Below are 22,109 nucleotides of genomic sequence, written 5' to 3' on the forward strand. Positions count from 1 at the left end.
AAACTGAAATGGTATCTTAACAGTTTACATACAAATAACATAACGTGATATTACAGTCATTTTTTTTCTTTACATGAGAAAAATTGTTTCTCAGTTTTTACAGAATTATTTATACAAGTAAAAATAAATAAGGAAGTATAAATTAATTAAACTATTACTGTACAGTCTTATCTAATGAAATATATTAAATTTTAACAAAAATTTTCCATGATAGACAGATTCTGTACAGCTCCACAACCAACGGTGCCTTGAATATAATCATGGAAATTGCTTTTAAGTACACGCATTCGACCCCTCTTGTAATCAGCCATAACATGTGTTGCTAACAAGCAATCATCACTACGATAAACAAGTACAACGTTAGCTGGTATAAAAGGAGTGTTCGTGTCCCATCTAAAAATATTACCCTTGCCTTCATACCTAAAGAACATTGCTGAACCATTGTCTGTTCCAAGAATGATTATACGTCCTGGTTTAATACCAATATCTTCTACATATCCTTGACATGCTCCTCTTCGTAAATATTCAGTTTTAATAGCAAATAATCGACTCCCTGATAAATAAGTGAAATATAATACTGTAGAGCCATCACATTTGCGAGCAAGAGCGATATACAAAACATCACGACGATTTTGACAACCACAAACAACCGCGTTCGGTAAAACAACACGATATCCTTTACCAGCAGCTACATCATATACAAGTATTGCTCGTGCAGCAGCATCACTGATGTATACAAATGGACGACCATCTGGTGCATAATCGACCACAAGGTATTGTAAACGACTAGCAGGTAAAACTAATCCACTCAGATCTATCACTTTAAGCAACTGAAAAAAATTAAGGAAAATATAATCTGATGAAAATATTATTACACAATTCTGATTTTATCGACAGGTTTATTTATTAATGTACTACTTGAAAGTAAAATTACTCTGTTAATATCAAGAAATTTGAATTAAAAATTAAAATGTCTGCTTAAAATCAATTCAACATAAAAAAGAAGAAAGCGTATGTTAAAAAATCCAAAACAGAGGAATGAATTAATGAATTGTAAGTAAAAATATTACAAGTGAAATATAAAATGTGTAAAATTTTGCAAATTGTATTAGAATAGAATCTGAACATAATTATTTATGTAATTAATTTTTTGTATTTATTCTTTTTCTTGCTAGATGTATTTCCACACACATCTCTGCTTTATCAGATTTTTTTTTTATATATATGATTTAATTGAAAACATAGTTTAAAAATGTTACTAATTTATGACTTATATCACACAGATGGTAAAAATTTCTACAATTTCAATGTTATAAAATATTTTATTCTTATATTTATCATTTATTAATTTTTTAAATGTTTTTAATTAAATCATATTTCTAAATAAAAATTATTCAGGTGAAGCAAAATTACTAAATATCAACAAATAAAAAAATAAAACCATTATAAATAAAAAATTAGTATTGGATTTTAATACAAATAAGTGTAGAATAGATTATAAATATAATAATATACAAAGTAAATTTTTTCTTTTACTTAAAAAAAAAATTACTTTTAAGAATTTTTCCTGCACACTAGCTGTACCAGGAAGGGTGGGTAGCCAGGAGTGGAGGTTTAGTTGGTAGTGCACAGGAACTCATATGCATTTAATAACATCTTGCGAAACCTGTTAGTGAGTCCGACACTGCCCTGGTGCCTGTAAATGGGGTTCCTCCACCTCTTGAAAAAAAGGAGAAGGTCTGCTTATAAACCTTTCTAAAGGTATTGTTATTGACAGCATCTGATATGTACTGGCATTGTTGCTGTATTTATATGCTATAATATATATTAAATTACATGTATTGTTTTATTTATTATTTGTTGACAGGTTCTGTCTTATGATGTACAAACTTCTAACTTGGAACCGAGAGGTTTATTGGGTAAAGGCATTCTAATCTTTCCTAATGTGATAAATTTATTATTATGAAGAAACATTTTTTACTATTAACTAAAAAGAGAACTGATTAATCCAAGTAGACAAATTAAATATACTTGTATAAGACAAAAAATTGGACAAGTAAAACCATTTGGGATTATAGTGTAGAAGTATATTTCAGAGTGAATCCATACACAATTGACAAACTACAAAAAAATCTAGATGAGAGTTATTTTCTTTCTTAACTCATTCTTAAATCATTTAAATTATACAATATACTTAGTGAACAAACTATGAAGTTATCTGTCAGTTCCAACAAAACATCAGATACCATGAAGATTTCCAAATACTAATATCAGACAAGGTGAAATTTACAAACATAGTTGACTGAATAGAGAAAAACCATTTTTATGATGGTAAGGTCACCTTACCTTAGGAAGGGGCATACTGAATGAGGAGCTTTGAAAGTGGCAGTGGATATTGAATGAAATGAAAAAGTGAGACATACAAAGAAAAAAATTGATACATATGATTGTCAGAGGAGATGATTGATATAAAAATTATTGATACCTAGCATTGGTAAAGACTTGAGTGCTGTTTTTAATAAATCATGTTGTGTCTTTTTCTAATATGAAATACCATAGTCAAATATTATATATTTATTCATATTACTGCTGTATTGTAGCATATGCTACAATATATTACATTATATATTGTTTTATTGAAATTAATCTTTTTAAAATTCATATTATTCCTCTGTACTGTTAAATTATATTTTAAATTCTATTAATATAAACCAATAAACCGCCTAGTACAGAATAATGAGATAAGACATAATCATATTAGTTTAATTTTACCATGAAAGTACTTTCATGGGATCCCACACCCTCAGTCATGGTTGAAATATTTAGTGCTTAATAAAAATTAAAAATACTAAAATAATAAAAATTGCATGCTAATTTATTATATGAGTGCTGCTATCTGTTGCAGTTTTTATAATACTGTCTCCTTCAAACCCTGTTTGAGGTTTATCAAACTGAAATTTTGTTTGTACTTATATATGTAAACAAAATTTCAATTTGATAGGCCATCAGATAGTGTTTGAAGGTCTTGTAATTGCAGTTTTGTTAATTTTGACTTAAAACTTTTTTTTCTTAACTTTAATTAATGAATAACATACCTTACAAAGTTTAACGCTAAACACAAGAATTTTTGGGCAACCCCGTTGAATTGGTTGTTCTAGTGTATTAACAATACCGACATCAAGTATCCAAAGAAGATCTTGTGCATCTAAAACCAAATCAACAGCATTTTGTATAGCATTCGGTTTACATTCTTCATTAAGTGAGAGGTTAGGAAATGGTTCTAGAAGTGCTTGACATGTTCTATCTTTTAATGAAGTCTTTACAAGAGTAGCTGGAATACCGCTTTTGAATCTATGAACATATGAAAATAATATTAAATATTTATATTAATTAGAGTATTTAACAGTACAATAATTTTGTACATAGAATGTAATGATTTTACAAAGTGTAATATGTTGATTTATGTCAATGACTGGAATATATTATGACTGAAATATACATTTCTATATTTTATTTTAATTATGTTATAAATCTAATTTGCATAAAAACACTCTGATGAAGCAGAGTTGTCTGTAAAGATACTAAATGTAAAGGAAAAAAGCAGTCAGTAGCAAAAATGAAATTTTATAAATGTAATAACTTATACGTCATTATATTATATACAAATTTGTATCATGTGACCCGTAGAAGCATGATATTTAGACCTCAGATAACAAACTTTCATTATTTAACAAAATTACATGCAAATAAAAAAAAAGACTTAATGCAGACATGCCAGAAATTTACTTATTATTGTTTATTTTTTGATATAAATTCTGTAGATATCTGAGTGGCACAGAGAGCAGTGTTTTCCTTCCAACATAGGAGGTAGGCAGAATCAAGGGTCACTGGTATTAGAATAATACTGTAAGACTAATAGATCCTGACATAGTCTCCTAGGCACTGTTCTGTTGAGTTCTAGTTGACAGTTTAGCCTGGCGTGGTGATTCATAGAAATACCATAAGTTATTACAAATCAGAATTTCATATCTGGTATTTAAACAATAATTTTGTACTAGAATTATGGTTATCAATTACTATGCAGCTAATAAATAATAAATCTATCTTTTATTTTGGTAAATATGTAATAATACATTTTATAGATCACATCAGAAGCGGGTAGACATGGTACTCTACATATACAAAAAGGAATCATCCCAGTATTTTCCTAAATAGATCAAGGAAAACTGTAGTAAAACCTTGATTAGAGCAGCATTACAAAATACACTATTAATTATAAAATAAAAAACAGATATGTTTAAAATCCACATTTATTATTTAAAAAAATAAACACAAGAAATAATAAAAAGTTAAGTAAATAAATACATAAAAATAGTAGATATAAAAAATAACTCACAATTGAAAAGGCATTAATGAAAATTATGCAACAGAGGAATAATGTTTCTTTTAATTTTTCTTTTTATATATTAGTGAGGCATTTTTAAATGGCTCAATAATTTATTGAAAATGGCAATGGAAATATAATAAGATTTTTTCTTGGGAGTTGAAGTACAGTGTTGATTTACACAAAATCATTTAAAAATTCCTCAACAGAATAGCACTATACCATAAAATAAAACATTTTAAATATATTTTAAAAGAATTGGTGGGTGGATTTTTCAATAGTTTGGCAATTTATTAAAAATGGCAACAGTAGAATATTAAGGCTCTTTCTTGGAAGTCGAAGTATTGTGCTGAGTTATACGAAAACAATTTTGTTGTCTGTTTTCGTAAATGTGGATACTGTTATTTTTTTTTTAAATGTCAATTCTTTTTAGCAAAGATTGCACGTTAATAAAAATAAACACAAGGAGAAATTAACATATTTAATTTTCTAAATAGTACTGCCATGAATTAAATAGGATATACATGGGCGCTTTAGTTAGAATCATTAAATTAAATAAATTAAAAAGTATTATTGTTATAAATAAAAATGTAAATGTTCGTTTGTTCAAAATCTTAAATCTCTGACAGTTCTTCACCGATTGCTTTGAAATTTTGATACAACGTTGCATTCGAATACGCAGGTGTTTTTATATACTTACTATTTATATACCTAAGATGTCACACCCGTGACAGGTAAAAACATGCTTTTTTTGAAAAACAGTCAACGCTATCTGTTGGATGTGAAAGCAACACATGCTATACTAAATATTTTACGATTCCATTTTAATGTTTCCGATATGTGTGGCCTTTGTAGACTAAAAAACTACCAATTTACGAGCGGGAAAAAGGGAGAAAGGGGAAAATCAGAACAGGGAATAGGAAAAAATCAAAAACGAAAGGAAATGGAAAAGGAGAAAGAGAAAAAAATAAAAGGGGTAAAGAGGAAGGGGAAAGGAAAATACCGAGAATAAAAATAGGAAAAGAGGGAAGAAAAGGGGAAAAGGAAAATGGAGAAAGGGGAAAAATGACATGAGGAAGTGGAAAGGGGAAAACGGAATGGGGGAAAGGATAAAAGGGAAAGGATAAATTTTGTGAAGTTCCATAATGTTCATTTTGTTAATGTTTTATCAACTTTCAATTGTGTACATATAATCTATATATATATATACTCAAATCTAGCAATAACGAAGCATTGACGGGTCTGCTAGTATTTAAATAAAATTATAAATATTTTGTGTGTTTTTAAGCTGTATATTAGAAGCAGCTGTGTTGTTGGCTTTCTATTAAACTAAGATATTAAGTCACTCAACATTTAACATTTCTCAACTTATTAAATTTGTAAATCTGTTTCTTGATTTTTAACTAAATCAAGAGATTTTTGAGTAAATTTAATTGTAGGACAAAACTGTCGTTCCTAGATCAACATTTGTTTTGAAGGTAGTATTTTGAAACTTGAAATTATAAAGCTCAGAAATGTCTTGTGTGCTGATCAATCAATGTTCTAAAAATATGAAAAATCTGGTGACTCGTTGGAAAGAAATATTTAAACTTCTTTGATTTTATTTCTTCGACATTGAACAATATTATTGGAAGTTTTAATGTTAGTGTAAAGAAATCAGAGTTTGATATTTTAAGAGGATTAGAAACAACTTCACTGCTAATGCTTGTCTATTAATATTGCTCTAATCAATTGTATTTTTTTTAGAATAAGAGTTGTTATTTCTATTTATTATATTAAAGGTAATCAGATTATTGACTTTCATGGAAAGTATGGGAAGAATTTAAGAATGGAGTTATGTCAAACACAGAAAAAGGATCTTCCCTGTCATTTATAAAAAGAATTCTTCCTCAGAATTTAAAGAGTTTACCAGAACTACTTTGGGATCCGCATTTAAATTCAACCCGTGATGTGTGTATATAAATGATGCACAAGAGCCATATTGGATCCATAAAGATATGTCTTATCATGCGCTCTTTCACTTTCCTTTGGTCCCATGAGGTATAAAATGCAGGTATCCTCAGCCTTAGCCCCTTAGGTACATGGTAATCCAATCCTAAACGATTCTGTATAAGGCCATCCAAGGGTATTAGGGGGCTTATTAGCCAATCACTGCCTTCGTTTCCTTGACTTGACTACAGTGAAATCTACATCATCAAATGTTTTTCTCTTCTAAATCAAAATTGCAATCGATGTTGTCCATCGGTTTAACAATCAACAGAAACTCTCACAAATGGTCACATTTGACATTCTCATGTGAGTTGGAGAGATTTCTATTGAACATAGACGACATCTTTACAACTCTCTTGAGAGAATCGATATCCTTTCTCAGTGTCATTTCATAAAGTTTGGCTGCTTGTAGTCGTACAACCAAAGCTTCCTTTTTTGGCAAAGGGAAACTAAGATCGAACCAACTCTTCTTGAATGTAAAGTTCAGAAACCTTAAACTTCAAGAACTCTACTTTAAAATTTACTCAAAAGTAAGAGAAAAGTTAAACATTTTTTTTAAGATAAGCAACAGAAATAAATACATAAAAATCACATTTTTTAACGAAATAGAAAGCACTGAAGCAATAAAGGAAAAAACACTAAAAATAAAATATTTAAATATAAAAAATAATAGAAAGAATAAAATAAAATAAGTATGAATAATTTAAATTTTTAAAATGCAGCTCCAGTTAAAAATATGTGCATGCACAATGAAAACCGGTCCTCATGTGGACACCTGTGTAATACAGTGTGAATGTTTAAGTGAACTTTTATGCAAATTATTATTTAATTTCATTTGCAAATATTCATCTACCTAAATGTGGTTGAATAGTTAATACACCAACAGGTTTTCAGATTTACTTGTGTTAGTAAGGAGAATAGTGTAATTTCTCTCTGGCAAGGTAAACGACTTTTAAACTATGATAAGTTTTACAATTTAATAATTAATTTGTTTACATTTGGTTAATTCACTAAATATTAAAAGAAAAAATTGGAAAGGGTTCATATGCAGTACTCCATATTTCTTTTGGCTAAGAACTCTTTTTTATTTCTACTTAAATATAGTAGCATAGTAATTTAAAAGATTGCAATTGATTGAAGGTCCTTAATATTGATTGGATATTTTATTTTATTTGTCTCATTACTTCATTTTAATTTCAACTGTTTTTTTTTTAGGCTTGTCATTATCAGTGCCTGAGTACAATATAATATTAAAAATCTAACCTAAAACAATAAAATTATCATCTGGCATAAGCCAAATTGTATAAACATACGAAACATATTGTAGTAATAATCAAATACAAGAATAGAGATGCACGGCCTTAAGAAATAACAAACCATTTGATGACATTGCCATATTTTCCCTAAAATATTTTGGATATTAGCCCCTAATTTAAATTTCTGATGCAGTGCTGCATAACAGACACAGTACACACAAGCATGTGGTGTACTGTTAGTTGGCAGTCACAGCAAACACAAATGGGTGCATCGTCTGAGTCATAAGATATCCATGAGTAAGTTTAATGTGCCCTACTCATAAACAGCAAATAATAACCTCCTCTAGACAGTTATTCCTTGATGAAGAGCTTCACAGTGCCATAATATTCTTAATTGGTCAAAGTTTATCATCGTTGATGGTAGCATTCCATTCACTCTGTCACTCATCACGAATCATCCTCTTCATTAAACAGACAAGATCATTCAAAACAATGCGATTAAGTAAAAAGAGATTATAAACAATCCTTTTTTGCCTGAAATTCCAATATAGCTGGGGATCCAGAAAAAGATCACAGTTGTATTATTCTGAGTCATTTCATAAACAATAGACTGAATATTACAGACAACAGGGTGTCTCAAGTGCATATCACTAATTGCCTGTAAGGCACTCATGGAATCTGAACAGACAAGTACGTGTTGGTATGTTGGGCTAGTTATATTTAAGGTCTTATTCATAGCATACAGCTCCGCAATGAAAACACTGACAATGCTTGGAAAGCCAAACATGTATGTTCTATGCCAACCACAAAAGTACAACAAACAGAATTATCTGTTCACAGCCATCTGTATAAACTACAGCATCAGAATTCACGCTATATAAAATATTATAGAATTTTTCTCGTAAGATAACTGGAATCGTGTGCTTTTATTGATATCGACAAGGACTAAAAGAATAATTTACTATATAAGGCCGTCAACGTTATAATGGGTAATAACGATGAATAATCGTAAGAACTGGAGGAAATTGTATATTTAGAGATAAGGAGAGGCGATGAGCTCTGATGCCTAGCGGGGCTCTGATGCTTAGGTCTCGGCCGTTACCGAAATCGATTAAGATGCTAGTTGGAGAACATCGCATCAAAGTCGGATGATTTGGTTGCGCTTTAATGCAAGCTACATAGGAGCAGATCATTTGGTTTCGTCTATAGCAAAGAGATGGCTCACTAGAGTCCACTAAAAACTTACCAAGGGCTTGAACGAAACGCACCTGAAGTCAGAAGGCTGAAAGAGCGATGGACCGAGCGATGAGCGAATAAGCCACGCAGCCGAAATCTAAGTGGGAACGGATCAGACCTCGTCAGACGCGCAACAGCTACTCGATCAACTCCTCAACTAGTATTTGATAGAACTATCACCACGTCTAGTATTTTTAGACATTTTATCTTCAGGCTCTTTAAATGTGATACCCATGTTAGCCGTTGGTCAAACTGTAACCGTAAAAATCTAACCTTCGTGCACGGTTCACGCTGACTTACCATATTAAAACAGTTGTGAGTCAATCTACAGTAATGGACTATATAGTCACATCTTATTATAGTAACTTGTTCTTTAAACAAACAGTTATAAAAAAATAAAAATATTTTTTTGTTAACCAACGGGACTACCGTTAGGTACTGCTTCAGAGGATGAGATGAATGATTTGTAGCGTGTGAAAATGCCATGCCTGATCGGGATTTAATTTTTAACTAAAATTTAATTTAACTAATGCTCACGCCCCCATTTTTCAAGCTTTACCAAAGAGATACATAAAGATAATTTCCCAATAAGTCCATTTTTTAATTTCATTAATTCGACCACGTATCAACTAAGCAAATACTTAGCTAAAACATCGAAGGAAAACATTAAATTAAGTAACAAATACAACCTACAGAATAGTTATGAATTAATAGATATCATCAATAGCCGGCCTCCGAGGCGCGAGTGGTAGCGTCTCGAGATTTCATCCGGAGGTCTCGGATTCGAATCCCGGTCAGGCATGGCATTTTTCATACACGCTACAAATCATTCATCTCATCCTCTGAAACAGTACCTAACGGTGGTCCCGGAGGTTAAACAAGAAAAAAAAGCAAAGAAAGAAGATAGCATCAATAAAATTAATAAACAGATCAACTAGACTCATAACTCATAATATCTACACTAATATTGACATAAACGAAACTATAAATATTATATATAACCGATTATCTAAATTAAATTTACATATTGAATGGATAGATGAAATGACAGATTTTCTCCAATAGTAACTATTTTAAATTCAATAACAAATGTTACCAATTGGTAACATATATTACAACAACAATTATAACAACTGGTAACAGAGGGGACTAGCTTCCCCTCTCAGCCATCATGGCAGATATTTACCTGAATGAGTTTGAAAATTCATTTTTACCTGACATTTAAAAAAATCACCAAATCCTTTAATACAAAAGATACGTAGATGATAGTTTAATTATTTTTGATCAAAATACAGGATAATGATACAAGTATAATTTTTAGTAAAATTAACGCGCTTAATCATAACATTAATTCCACGACAAATCATGAATTCAGTAATAGTAATATTAATTATTTAGATATGAGCACTGAAAAAACGTTAATAATAATACGAGAATCGATCCAGAAATAAGGTTCCCAAAGAGCTCCAGCTGTACCGGAAGGTGCGATGCGAAATTCGGCAACACCGTTGTGCGCGGCTGTTCCTCCACTCTCGATTCCGCCCGGCCCCGCTTTGCTGCGCCGCTCAGTCTTGGCTAAGCAGCCATCCGAGATCGAGTTCCACTTGTTGATCCCGCCAAGTGCGAGATTCGTTCCGTAATTCGCTTTTTGCACGCCAAAGGGACTTTACCCGTGGATATTCATCGTCAGCTGACAGAGGTGTATGGCGACAAGTGTATGTCAGTTCAACACGTCCGAAAGTGGTGCAGGGAGTTTAGTGCCGGTCGGAAGGAAGACCACGATGAAGAAAGAAGTGGAAGATCGTCAGTTTCGGAGGCGGTTAACGAGATGGTCCAACGCGAAGCGCTTCAAAACAGGAGAAACACTGTCCGTGAACTTGTTGCTCGGATTCCTGGGAGTTCTTACGATACAGTGGAAAGAGGTTTGACTGAAAAATTGGCGTATCACAAGTCTAGCACAACACTTGTGCTCGATGGGTACCGCGGCTATTGACATCAGAACACAAGGAGAAACGCCTTGACTGTGTTCGTCAGTTTCTTCAAAAGTGTCAAGAAGATAAGGAAGAATTGTTGGACCCCATTGTTACGGGAGACGAAACGTGGGTGTTTCATTTCACTCCCGAAACGAAACAAAAATTCAAACAGTGGCGTCACTCAGGGTCACCAGTCGCAGTTTTTTTGCGATCGTAAGGGGATACTGCTGATCGATTTATGGAACCTGGGACAGCAATCAACTCAGACAGTTATTGTGCAACACTAAGAAAACTCAGGTGAGCTATCCAGAACCGCCGGCGAGAACGACTGGCAGCCGGTGTAACGCTGCTTCACGACAACGTCCGACCTCACGTCTACCGTGAAACCTAGGAACTTTGGGTGGACTGTCATGTTCCACCCACCTTACAGTCCGGACCTTGCGCCTAGTGATTATCACTTATTCCCCAAGTTAAAGGAACACTTGAGTGGCCAACGTTTCCGGAGCGACGATGAAGTCAAAGAAGAGGTGAAACGGTTCCTCAACGGGTTGGCGGCGGAGTTCTACGACATTGGGATACAGAAATTTGAGCACCGTTTACAAAAATGCGTAGAAAAAGATGGCGATTACGTAGAAAAATAGAGCGAAGTTTCTACTTTCCAACGATGCAAATTTCTATGAGAATAAACAATGTTGTCTATGTTTAAAATTGGTGGGAATCTTATTTCTGGATCTACCCTCGTATTTTAGAAATAGGCATGTAGAAAACCAACACAACATAATATTATAAAATCCCTTTCGGCACGCCAGAAGGCGGAGGTAGATTTCAGCGGTGCTCAGTAGGGAATAAAAAAGTTTACTCAATACGACAATGGTTGCATGTGAAAAATATTTCACATGTTTAGCTTACGACAAGCCCCATCTTCTTACAATTCCAGTAACATTTTTGTCATACCTTGCCGTAAGAGTTGGTTATATCAAAAATTGTTCCAGACAAAAGTTTTAGGTAATGTTTAGAGGACTTTAAACACGACCACTTTAAACCGATTCGATACTGGGCCGATTAAGGGAAGTATGATTTTTTTGTCTTCGAAACCCTTTTTTTCCTTCCCCTGGGCCAACGGTTGGTGATATCAAATTCGTTTATAGGCCCTTATCGAAAGAACAGTAGGAACTTTAAACGAATTCAATATTTTACTTAATAAGAAAGTTATAGCGATTTTTGTTTTTTCGATAAAGCTCCCTCATTTCCACTCCCATGGACCGATTTTACCCATTAATGAACTCGACCGAGATCTTGGGTAGTTATAATTTATGTATAAATCTGAAAGTGATTGGCGGAAAATTACGGCAGTTATTGTGTCCACAAGAAAGTAAATAATATATATATATATAAACGTTTAAGCTGACGGTGGTTTTGGGGACTGGGGGATGTGAAACGAAAAGATTGTCGACATTTTCCTGAAGTCGAATCATAGTACCTATTACAATAGGTGGTAGCTTTCTCATGAAATCTACCTAATACACGCTAATTCATCACATCCATGGAACCAAAAATGTCAGCTTTTATGTTTCTTTAATTTACAGAGCTGTTAAATATCTCGGACACAACAATTTAAAACTAAATTCCGAAATAAACATTATAACGAATATAGCAATAGTGAATGGCTATAATGAAGAGATAATCAATAAATTATACTTAAAATTAAAAATAAAATATACATAAAAGAAAACCTAAAACTATTACATACTGACTTAGAAAAAACTTATGTAAAAATAGAATTTAATCCATTTTATAAATATTTTGATAAAATATATAAAACATATAATTTAAAAACAACATACGCCACTAACAACAATATAATAAATTTTATAAACAATAACGATCATAATAAGGTAGTAAACTCCAAAAATATAAATAACTTAAACAATGAGTCAATAAATTAAAATGTGAAAACTGCCATTTAGAATATATAGGTATGACCAACCGTTCTTTTTCAACTAGAGCCAAAGAACATATAAATAACATAAAGAAAGGCTATTAATAAATCAAATTACGCTAAACATATATTACAGTATAAGCATAATTATTATCTTGAAAATTGTATTAAAATATTGGATATTTCTAACGATTTTTATAAACCAGCATTCTTGAAAAATTTAATATATATATTATTATAACAATAAATTAATCAACGAACAAACCAAATTCGAGGATGATGTTTTATTCAAACAAATAATTAATACTTATGAAGATACCTAACCTGTTTATCACTCTTAACCATTAATATTCATAACAACTACACTATGATCTTAGTCAGGAGGCCGAGAAGCGATACATTCATAACAACTGCGACTTTCCTACATAACGGACGTAATTTACTTTTACAGTATGACGACCGGTTGTTATGATTTTAATATTCTGTAAATTTTCAATCTACTTACGTTAGTTTAATTTTTAATGTTTTTAAATTGAAAAAAAACCTTTTCCTGATGATGGTCGAATGACCGAAAGTACTCGAAAAACAGACGAATTGCTGGTAATTGGTTGAATTTTAATTTATTTTATTTATATATAAATAAACGAAAAAAAGTTACGAGATGATTTTAATAATGGTATTTATACATTCTTGAATCTAATGAGGTAAATCATTAGATTCAGTTATAAAATACTTATTAATATACTCATAGGTATACTCGTTAGATTTACTGATTATAAAATTTAAATTTGTTGTTCTAGTTAAATTTTAACATTAAAAACAGACATGTCTTATAGCCATCAGTAATTGTTAGATTTTAATTAACAACACTACACGGTAAAACATCTATAATGAAATGCAACTATGTAAATTCTGCAAACTGAAGAATCAGATACAATATTCTTTAAGTCAGAAATAGATAAAGCAACTACAGTTAATCAAAAACTTTTGAATTGTCATATAATATATAATTCTCATTATTGACTCACTCACACTTACCAGCTTCACATTTAAGTTCGGAACAATCAATATATATCCTACCTTACTAAACGGCATCTGTATGTGTGTTGTGTGTGCGTTCTCCCCCCTTAACTTAACACCGGAATGTACCGATCACTAGCTGAAAATCCCAACTCGATACTACACGTCTCGTGGTGGTCAGGTGTATACTTGTTACGCTATTATATATCCACATATATATGAATGTAAATGAAGTGTAGTCTTTTACACCCTCAGGTCGACCTATTCCCATAAGGGTTGGTCTAGTGGTCTTCCCAAATCAGCTGATTTGGAAGTCGAGAGTTTCAGCGTTCAAGTCCTAGTAAAGTCAGTTATTTTTACACGGATTTGAATACTAGATGGTGGATACTATCGCTGTTCTTTGGTGGTTGGGTTTCAATTAACCACACATCCCAGGAGTGGTCGAACTGAGACTGTACAAGACTACACTTCATTTACACTCATACATATCTTTTTCATTCACCTCTGAAGTATTATCTGAAGGTAATTACCGGAAGCTAAACAGGAAAAGAAAAAGGTCGACCTATTCCTGAGATGTGTGGTTAATTGAAACCCAACCATTAAAGAACACCCACCGGGTTGGTCTAGTGGTGAACGCGTCTTCCCAAATCAGCTGATCTGGAAGTCGAGAGTTCCAGAGTTCAAGTCCTAGTAAGGTCAGTTATTTTTACACGGATTTGAATACTAGATCGTGGATACCGGTGTACTTTGGTGGTTGAATTTCAATTAACCACACATCACAGGAATGGTCGAACTGAGAATGTACAGGACTACACTTCATTTACACTCATACATAAATCATCCTCATTCATCCTCTGAAGTATTATCTGAACGGTAATTACCGGAGGCTAAACAGGAAAAAGAAAATGAAAGAACCATTAAAGAGCAACCGTACCCACGATCTAGTATTCAAATCCGTATAAAAGTATAAATCCTTTACTAGGATTTGAACCTTAGAACGCTCAAAGTTTTGGGAAACTTTAGTACTTGTTAATCGGATTCGAATTTTCGGACGAAAATCGCAAATATCTCGAAAACGGTCGGTCCTAGCGCTCTGAAAAACCTTTCCATCCTTTGTAAGAATATCCCATTCGCTCTCAGTGGTAGTTGTTGATTGATATTTACAGGTGCCCTCGGGGTCCCGTTCGGAAATTGGTGAGGGGGTCCGATGGTGTGCCACAGTAATCTCTCGTCAACCGCTCGTCCGATTTTCATGATTTAAACGGCGTATGTACCAGCAGATCGTGCGTTAACTGTTTAACGCATCGGGTACAATCTTGATCGACCGGATCTTAATTATACGGAAATTAAATCGTTTAGCCCTATGTTTTAACTGCATTTACCTACCGTAAAATGCACCGATCCGATCTTTCACTAAATCAGCTCAAATAAAGACTTAATAAAGGCTTAATAAAGACTTAATAAAGACTTAATAAATAAACTTATGAAGACTAAAACTAGAAAATAAAAAAAGGTATAAAAACAGCTTTTTAAAAACCACTCTAAAATTAAATGCAATAAAATGTAAAAAATAATTTTAGCATGTTATCTCAGAATGGATTTGATAACACGCTTTTATGGTGATACGTAAGATATGCGTTTATCTTATACCGTTCTAAAATTATTTTTTTACATTTTAGTGCGTTTACTTTAAGAGTGGTGTTTTGAAACTTTTTTACAAATTTTTTATTTATTTATGTGATTGTTTTTTTTTTCATAAAATAATGAAATATAACCAAAAGGTAGGCACCGGAATGTACCGATCACTACCGGAAAATCCCGATTCGTTAGTAAAAATTTCTAGAGTTAAATTTCTAATTTAACTTTCGTTACATTAGTATTAATCATTCAACAAAAAAATATTTTTACACAAGAGGTAATCAATTTTAGACACCTAACAAATCCATTCCGAGACGCCGCCCGCCAGGGAAACCTGCCCTGCAGCTAGTATACATATAAAGGGGATTTCAATGAAACAGGAAAATTTAATAGCTAGTAATTCATTTGATGTTTGGGTGAGGGCACTGAACTTCATTATATATCAACAGTTATCTAATGCTAATTAGTAAACATGGAATAATAATGGTCACGTGCACATATTGCTTTCTGTGTTAAATTATTTTATAAAAATGGTTACTCTGCGACAACTATAGGTTGTTTTGAAGGTTATTTTGCTATTCAATCAATACTACATTTTGTGGGCAGGTACTGTCTGTTCTTACAATTAACTTATGGGTTCAAAAGTTTGAATTAACTGGGTACATATATTAAGTTTAAAGCATAAAAAAACAGTAAAAAGTGTTAGAACGCCGGACAACATTGATAGCGTTCGAATTACCATAACGTGCAGTCTAAAACATTCTGTAATTAAACATGCATTATTGTTGAATTTAGTGAACCAACAAACCACTGAATATTACATAAGGACTTACGTTTTCACTCTTATAAAATTCAAATTGTTCAGAAATTAAAATATGCTGATTTGATCGTTTGCATGAATTTTTACCAAGAAATATTGCAGTTTGGTGATGGTGATGAAAACTTAATCTACCATATGATTATGTCATATGGTAGCTGAAGCTCATTTTCACCTGAATGACTAAATAAATAAAAATAATAATCGATATTGGAGCGCTTGAAATTTCACTCAGTTACATAAGAAATCATTGCCATAATTTTTTAAAAAGCATTACAAATTATTACTTTTTTAAATTTATCACTTAATGTGGATTTTATTAATTATATATATATCAAATAAATATTTCTATTGGTGTTCTAAAAAAAAGATAAACATGAAATATTTATGATGCTAGAGACCATCAACTTTTGGAAATAATATATATTATATTAATCCGATCAACCTAAGTACAGAATAATAAAATAAAACAAAATAGGATGACACCTACTTTATTCCATAATTCAAGCAGGAGCGCTTTCGCGAGTCCCTCGCATCATCAGTTGCCATATATAATTTTTCAAATAATTCGTACCAAATTATACATTAAAATAAAAATTAATTAATTTATTTATTACTATTTCTTTAATTTTGACTTTTTAATTTAATTTTATTAAATCACTTCATATTTTATATATATATATATATATGGAATTTTTAGTTTTAATTTTAATTTGGTAAAGGATCTTTTAACAATTTTAAATTTTAAATCTTATGTATAGTATAGGATTTTTAATTTCAATTTTAATGTGTAATTTGTTACGAATGATTTGAAGAATTATGTAGAACAACTGATGATGCGAGGTACTCGCGTAAACGCTCTTGCCTGAATTATGGAATAAGGTACGTGTCATCCTGTTTTATTTTATTTTATTAATTCTGCACTTGGGTTGATCGGATTAACATAATTCTTATAGTGTAGCTAAATATGATTCTCGAAAGGATCGATTTTAGAAAAAAAAAAAAAAAATATATATATATATATATATTGGTATTCGTTTCTGCTACTCTCTCACCATTACATTTTCTATATATTATTTATCAAGTTATCATACTATAAGTCCAATACATACATTATTATTTGTTTTTTGAATATAATGTTTATAACAGGATAATTATATTTAAAATATTTTGCTTTTTCTTTAAGATTGAACAGTAGAAACAAATTCTCTTTGTTTTATTCACTACTGATCTAAAATTGAACTAAAAAAAAAATATCACCATAAAGTTAATAAACATTGTATCCAATATTTATATCTTAGGATAAACAACTTCAAATATAGTTATTTCAGATTTTAGGCTTATTGTAACCATTATATCTAATGGTAGCAATTATTACTACAATTTAAAAGGAAACAGTCTTTTGGCAGGTTCGTAGACAAATAGTTTCCATTGGATCACATGAAATGTGCATTGGGATTCTTAGCACAGACTTAGAAGGAGTCTGACCAACATTCATACTAATCACAGGAATATTTCTTTTCTTTAAAAAGGTTTTATGTATGCCATCCAACGATGATAGCAGAAAAATACGTTAGAACCAAAGGCAAATCAATTACTCAAAGATGTCTTAAGCGATCACAAATGGTAATTCAAACTAATGAAAAAGCATGATATAATTTCATTAAATATTTAGAATAAAAATTTTTCTAGGATTACAATTATCGCTTAAACAATATCCAATGGATTGATGATGCGAACATGTTTAATATGATGCTAAATTAAAGTTAAGAAATTACCTTGGTAACACAATGAAGGCATCATCTTTATAAATTTGAGCCCGAGTACCAATAACATTTTTAGAAATAAAATGCCCAGATTTTATATAAATACTTTTAGTAGATGGGCAAGGCCAACAGAATGAACCTCCAGTCCATGAAATAGTTAATACACATCTATCGTATGGTGCATATGGTAATATGCTAATTAGTTCTTTAACATTGATGCATAATATACAAAACAAGAAAAGGATTCTGGCCATACCTAAAAAAAAAACAAAAAAACAAAATAAATTATCGTTGAAAATAATCATTAAATGAAATTATGAAAACTTATTTGTAGCAATACTCATTGGTTGTTAGAAATACATGGTTTTTTGAGACAGTTACCTTCAAGTATCAATTAGATTTTATAATAAATTATGTTATATGTTAACAAACCAGATATAAAGTTGATGAAGTAATAGGCTTGTAAATACAATGTTCCGGGTTCAATTTTCAGCTTTGACTTATTATTTCATCAGTCATTACATCTTCTATGTACTGTACATATTCATATTTCATATTTATTTATTGTCAATTGAAAATTACATATACAATTTTATTCAACATATTTATCCTTGACGCAGCTACCAGAAGAAGAAACCTTGAACGTTAGACGCGAGTTCATATCATTATAACAGGATGATTAATAAAATAACTGATTAACTATATATTTAACTAAAAAAAATACTTGATTTTTGTTCCATGATACATAGAAATAAAACATAAAAGATTTAAATTGAAAAATTAAATAAAATAAAATAAAAAGAAAAAAGACTTAAAGAAAAAAAATACATAGAACCTAATATAAAATTATTTAAATTTATATTGAAATAAAATAAGATAGAATACAATAAATTCACAATCTAAAAAGTGAGAGAAAAATAATAACATAATGGAGAAATAAAAAAAATAAATTATACGATTACGTAAGATAAAACAACACGGCACTTACTGTTAATCGATTCGTGCTATTATTTACTGAACACGTATGCAGTTTTAGTTGAAATTCACGAAGGGGTTTGTCGGTTTTAGTAGGCGAGAATGACATATATATCGTCTTATTTAGGTTGAGCGTAAGAATATAGCTTTAAAACCAAGATTTTACCATAAATAATCCACGGGTAGCGCTCTTATATACTTCATCCTACGTCTCGCCAATAAAACCAAAGCTGTGTTATCAGCGAATGATACTGTGGTATCGTTAGGAAGGTTCAATTTTAAAAGATCGTTGAGATAGATTAGAAAAATTATTAGCGGGAGAACCGTACCTGAGGTAGTTCAATGCTTGAGGATTTTCTGTGATCACTGATTTTATTTGTCAGAATTTGAGTTCTACCCTTAAGGTAGTTTTCAAACAGTTCTTTTACTGGTCCTCGTATACGGCAGTTATTTAGTCTATGTATTCAAATTTTGTGAAGAATTGTGTGTGTGTCAAATGCCTTACCTAAATCGAGGAATATTTCTGTAGTCTTATTATTTTTATTAAAGTTGTTGTTAATTATTCTAGTTAAATGTAAAACCGCATCTTTTGTTGATTTTCCAGATTGAAAACCGTACTAAATTTTATGAACAAAATTATTTTTATCAAGAAACTTTATTATACGGTTTTTTTAATATTTTTTCAATTATTTTGGTAAAGTTACTTAACAGACTTATAAATTTGTAATTTGCCGGGTTGTTTTTATCTCCCGATTTATGTATTGAGATTGAAGCATTAAAGCAATCGATTCCAGGTGACGAGTTATTTTTCTAAATTTATCAGCATGGCATTTTCACACGTTACAAATCATTCACCTTATCTGAAACAATACCTAACGGTGGTCCCGCAGGTAATGATTTGGTTTGCTTGGAATTTCTCCCGCCACCACCCCATTCAGTCGCCCTAAAGCATAAGACCGAATATCTGTGCCACAGACGGCTACTGAGCCCCGAAACAGTTTAGCGACCAGTGTCCTAACTAGCTTCTAGAGCTAACCTAAAAGCGTGAGCGGAATAAGCGTGGTAACATACACCACTCGCTTGTGTGTCCCACCACCCACTTGTCATATAACACTAAAATGGGTAGGCGCACCCCGTTAACTACTAAAACATAAATGACTATCAATAATTAATTTATCTCCTCAAGGACAGCAATTCGCTGCCACGCCTAGGCTGCTGAATGCCAGCAAGTTCCTTTCCACTATTAAAGCACTTAGAGCCTTAATCTGGCTGGTAGCCAGCCATATCTCTCGGTTCCTACAGTAGCGCGGTAGGAGTCTTTTCCCTTAGGTAAACTAATGATGTCGGTTGAACAAAGCAACCGCATCAAGGAACTCCCACACGGTCCGACAACGCGGCTGTCGCCACATTGACTCGCCGCTTGTGCGTGGCCAATTTTCCCCTTGACCTCTGTTCCAGGGTGGCCTGAATTCTGGCCACCGAAGAGCTGGGCAGTTGAACATCATGTGTTCGTTCAACTGGACCTCCCTGCAGACGCACAGCTCATCAGCTGCCAGGTGGAACCGAAACAAATGTTGGTTTTAAATTTACATGGTTGGAGAGCACTCGGCCTCCCGATGCCCTTAAAAACGAAGGAGAAGCATACCATCCCCCCAGATCCTGTATAAATCTATACAAGGACCTTCCCTCAGTCGTGGCGTGCCATTCCTGCTGCCATGCTTCCATCGCGAGGCTGTAAAGCCTCCTCCTGAGGCGGGAGATGGGCAACTGTTCGAGTTTTAGAACCAGTGCACTGAGATCACTGTTCCGCTCCGATACAAGAGCGGCTCGAAACCGCATCCCAAATACCTCGGCCTCCCTGCCTCTTCGGAATTTCCACATGGCCCCCCGAACTTTCACTACTAAATCGATTGGGAGAGCCTTTCACAATACAGTGGTAGCCTTGTAGGAGGTTGTTTTAAAAACACCAGTGCATACAATTTTCTGCGCTGGGCACTCCTTAAATTTTGAATTACTGCTACGCGCCCAAACGGACGCCGCGTAAGAGGTCATACTTTCGAAGACACCTCGGTACACCATGTACAAATGACGGCCCGACAGTCTGTAGTCCTTTCGAACAATCCTCCTAAGCTAGTGTATCACAGAGACGGCGTCCGCCACTACTTGCCTAATGGTTGCGAAACAGCAACTTCTCATCAAACAAAACACCTAGGTACTTATGAACTCGAATTCGGCTGATTACATAGTCTTTATACTTAATATGGGGGTTACGGCTGCATGATAATTTGTCTGCACCCTTGAGAAGCATAAAATTCGTCTTGGGCACAGAAATCCTTAAATTTTGAATGTCCATCCAGCCCTCAGCTGTTGACAAAGCCACCCGTGCTCGGTCTTCTAGCTGCGGTCCCACAGGTAAAAAAAAAAAAAATAGAGGGTGGGGTTAACGAAAGAGACAGATTTAAGTTATTTGTTTTTTTTTTTGTATCCCATTTGCATAATTTTCTCCTACATTTGTAAAGTATTTATTTAATTTATTAGGTTCAATTTTCGGTTGTGTATTTCTGTTTTCATTTCAAATATTTCATCAATTTTTCTCGCGTTTTCTTAATATTATTTTTATTTAGTTGGAACTTATTATTAAAATAATCAATTTTTACTCTCTTTATTATATTGTTTAATGTGTTACTATATTTTTTACAATAACTTTTAGTTTTATATTAAAAGGTTGTTTCAATAATTTACGATGCATTTTCTCTTCTTTCATAGCAGCTACCATGCTCGGAATGACCCACTGTTTTAGTGGTTTAGTTTTATATGATATTTTAATAATCTGTTTATGTTTATTTAAGTAGTCAGTAAGTTTATTAATAAAATTTGATACTGATGTATCTAGTATCAGTATTGTTATTGCATACGTCGTTCCAGTTTTCTTTCTCTAAACTAGATTTAAGTTCATCATAATCTGTTTTATTGATATTATTATCGGTTGTTGTCTTATCTTTTACTAAGTATGTAAGTTTCATATGAAAAGAAGAAGAAGAATGGTCAGTGATAGCGGTTTCCAGGATCGCCCACATCACATAACTCTGCCTAACGGAACCAGTCTTAAAAAAATG

The 22,109-nt window shown here is 32.3% G+C and overlaps 1 protein-coding gene across 1 annotated transcript; it reads right to left on the minus strand.

The window, feature by feature from the left end:
- Nucleotides 1–191: 191 nt before the first annotated feature.
- On the minus strand, nucleotides 192–21,769 carry LOC142330444 (protein yellow-like). Its single transcript, XM_075375684.1, has 4 exons — nucleotides 21,736–21,769; nucleotides 18,031–18,274; nucleotides 3,096–3,351; nucleotides 192–830 (listed from the first exon to the last, which is right to left on the minus strand). The coding sequence occupies exons 1-4, from the start codon at nucleotides 21,767–21,769 to the stop codon at nucleotides 192–194; spliced, it is 1,173 nt and encodes a 390-aa protein (XP_075231799.1).
- Between the last annotated feature and the right edge of the window lie 340 nt (nucleotides 21,770–22,109).

The sequence above is a fragment of the Lycorma delicatula genome, chromosome 9 (genome assembly GCF_047948215.1).
Source record: "Lycorma delicatula isolate Av1 chromosome 9, ASM4794821v1, whole genome shotgun sequence".
Taxonomy (NCBI): domain Eukaryota; kingdom Metazoa; phylum Arthropoda; class Insecta; order Hemiptera; family Fulgoridae; genus Lycorma; species Lycorma delicatula.

Excerpts from the sequence above, each read along its gene's own strand:
- LOC142330444 (XM_075375684.1), bottom strand. The coding sequence starts at position 21,769 with ATGGTAGCTGCTATGAAAGAAGAGAAAATGCATC. Across the intron at positions 3,352-18,030 it reads GCCTTCATTGTGTTACCAAG|ATTCAAAAGCGGTATTCCAG; the intron begins GTAATTTCTTAA and ends ATATGTTCATAG. Across the intron at positions 831-3,095 it reads TTAGCGTTAAACTTTGTAAG|TTGCTTAAAGTGATAGATCT; the intron begins GTATGTTATTCA and ends AATTTTTTTCAG.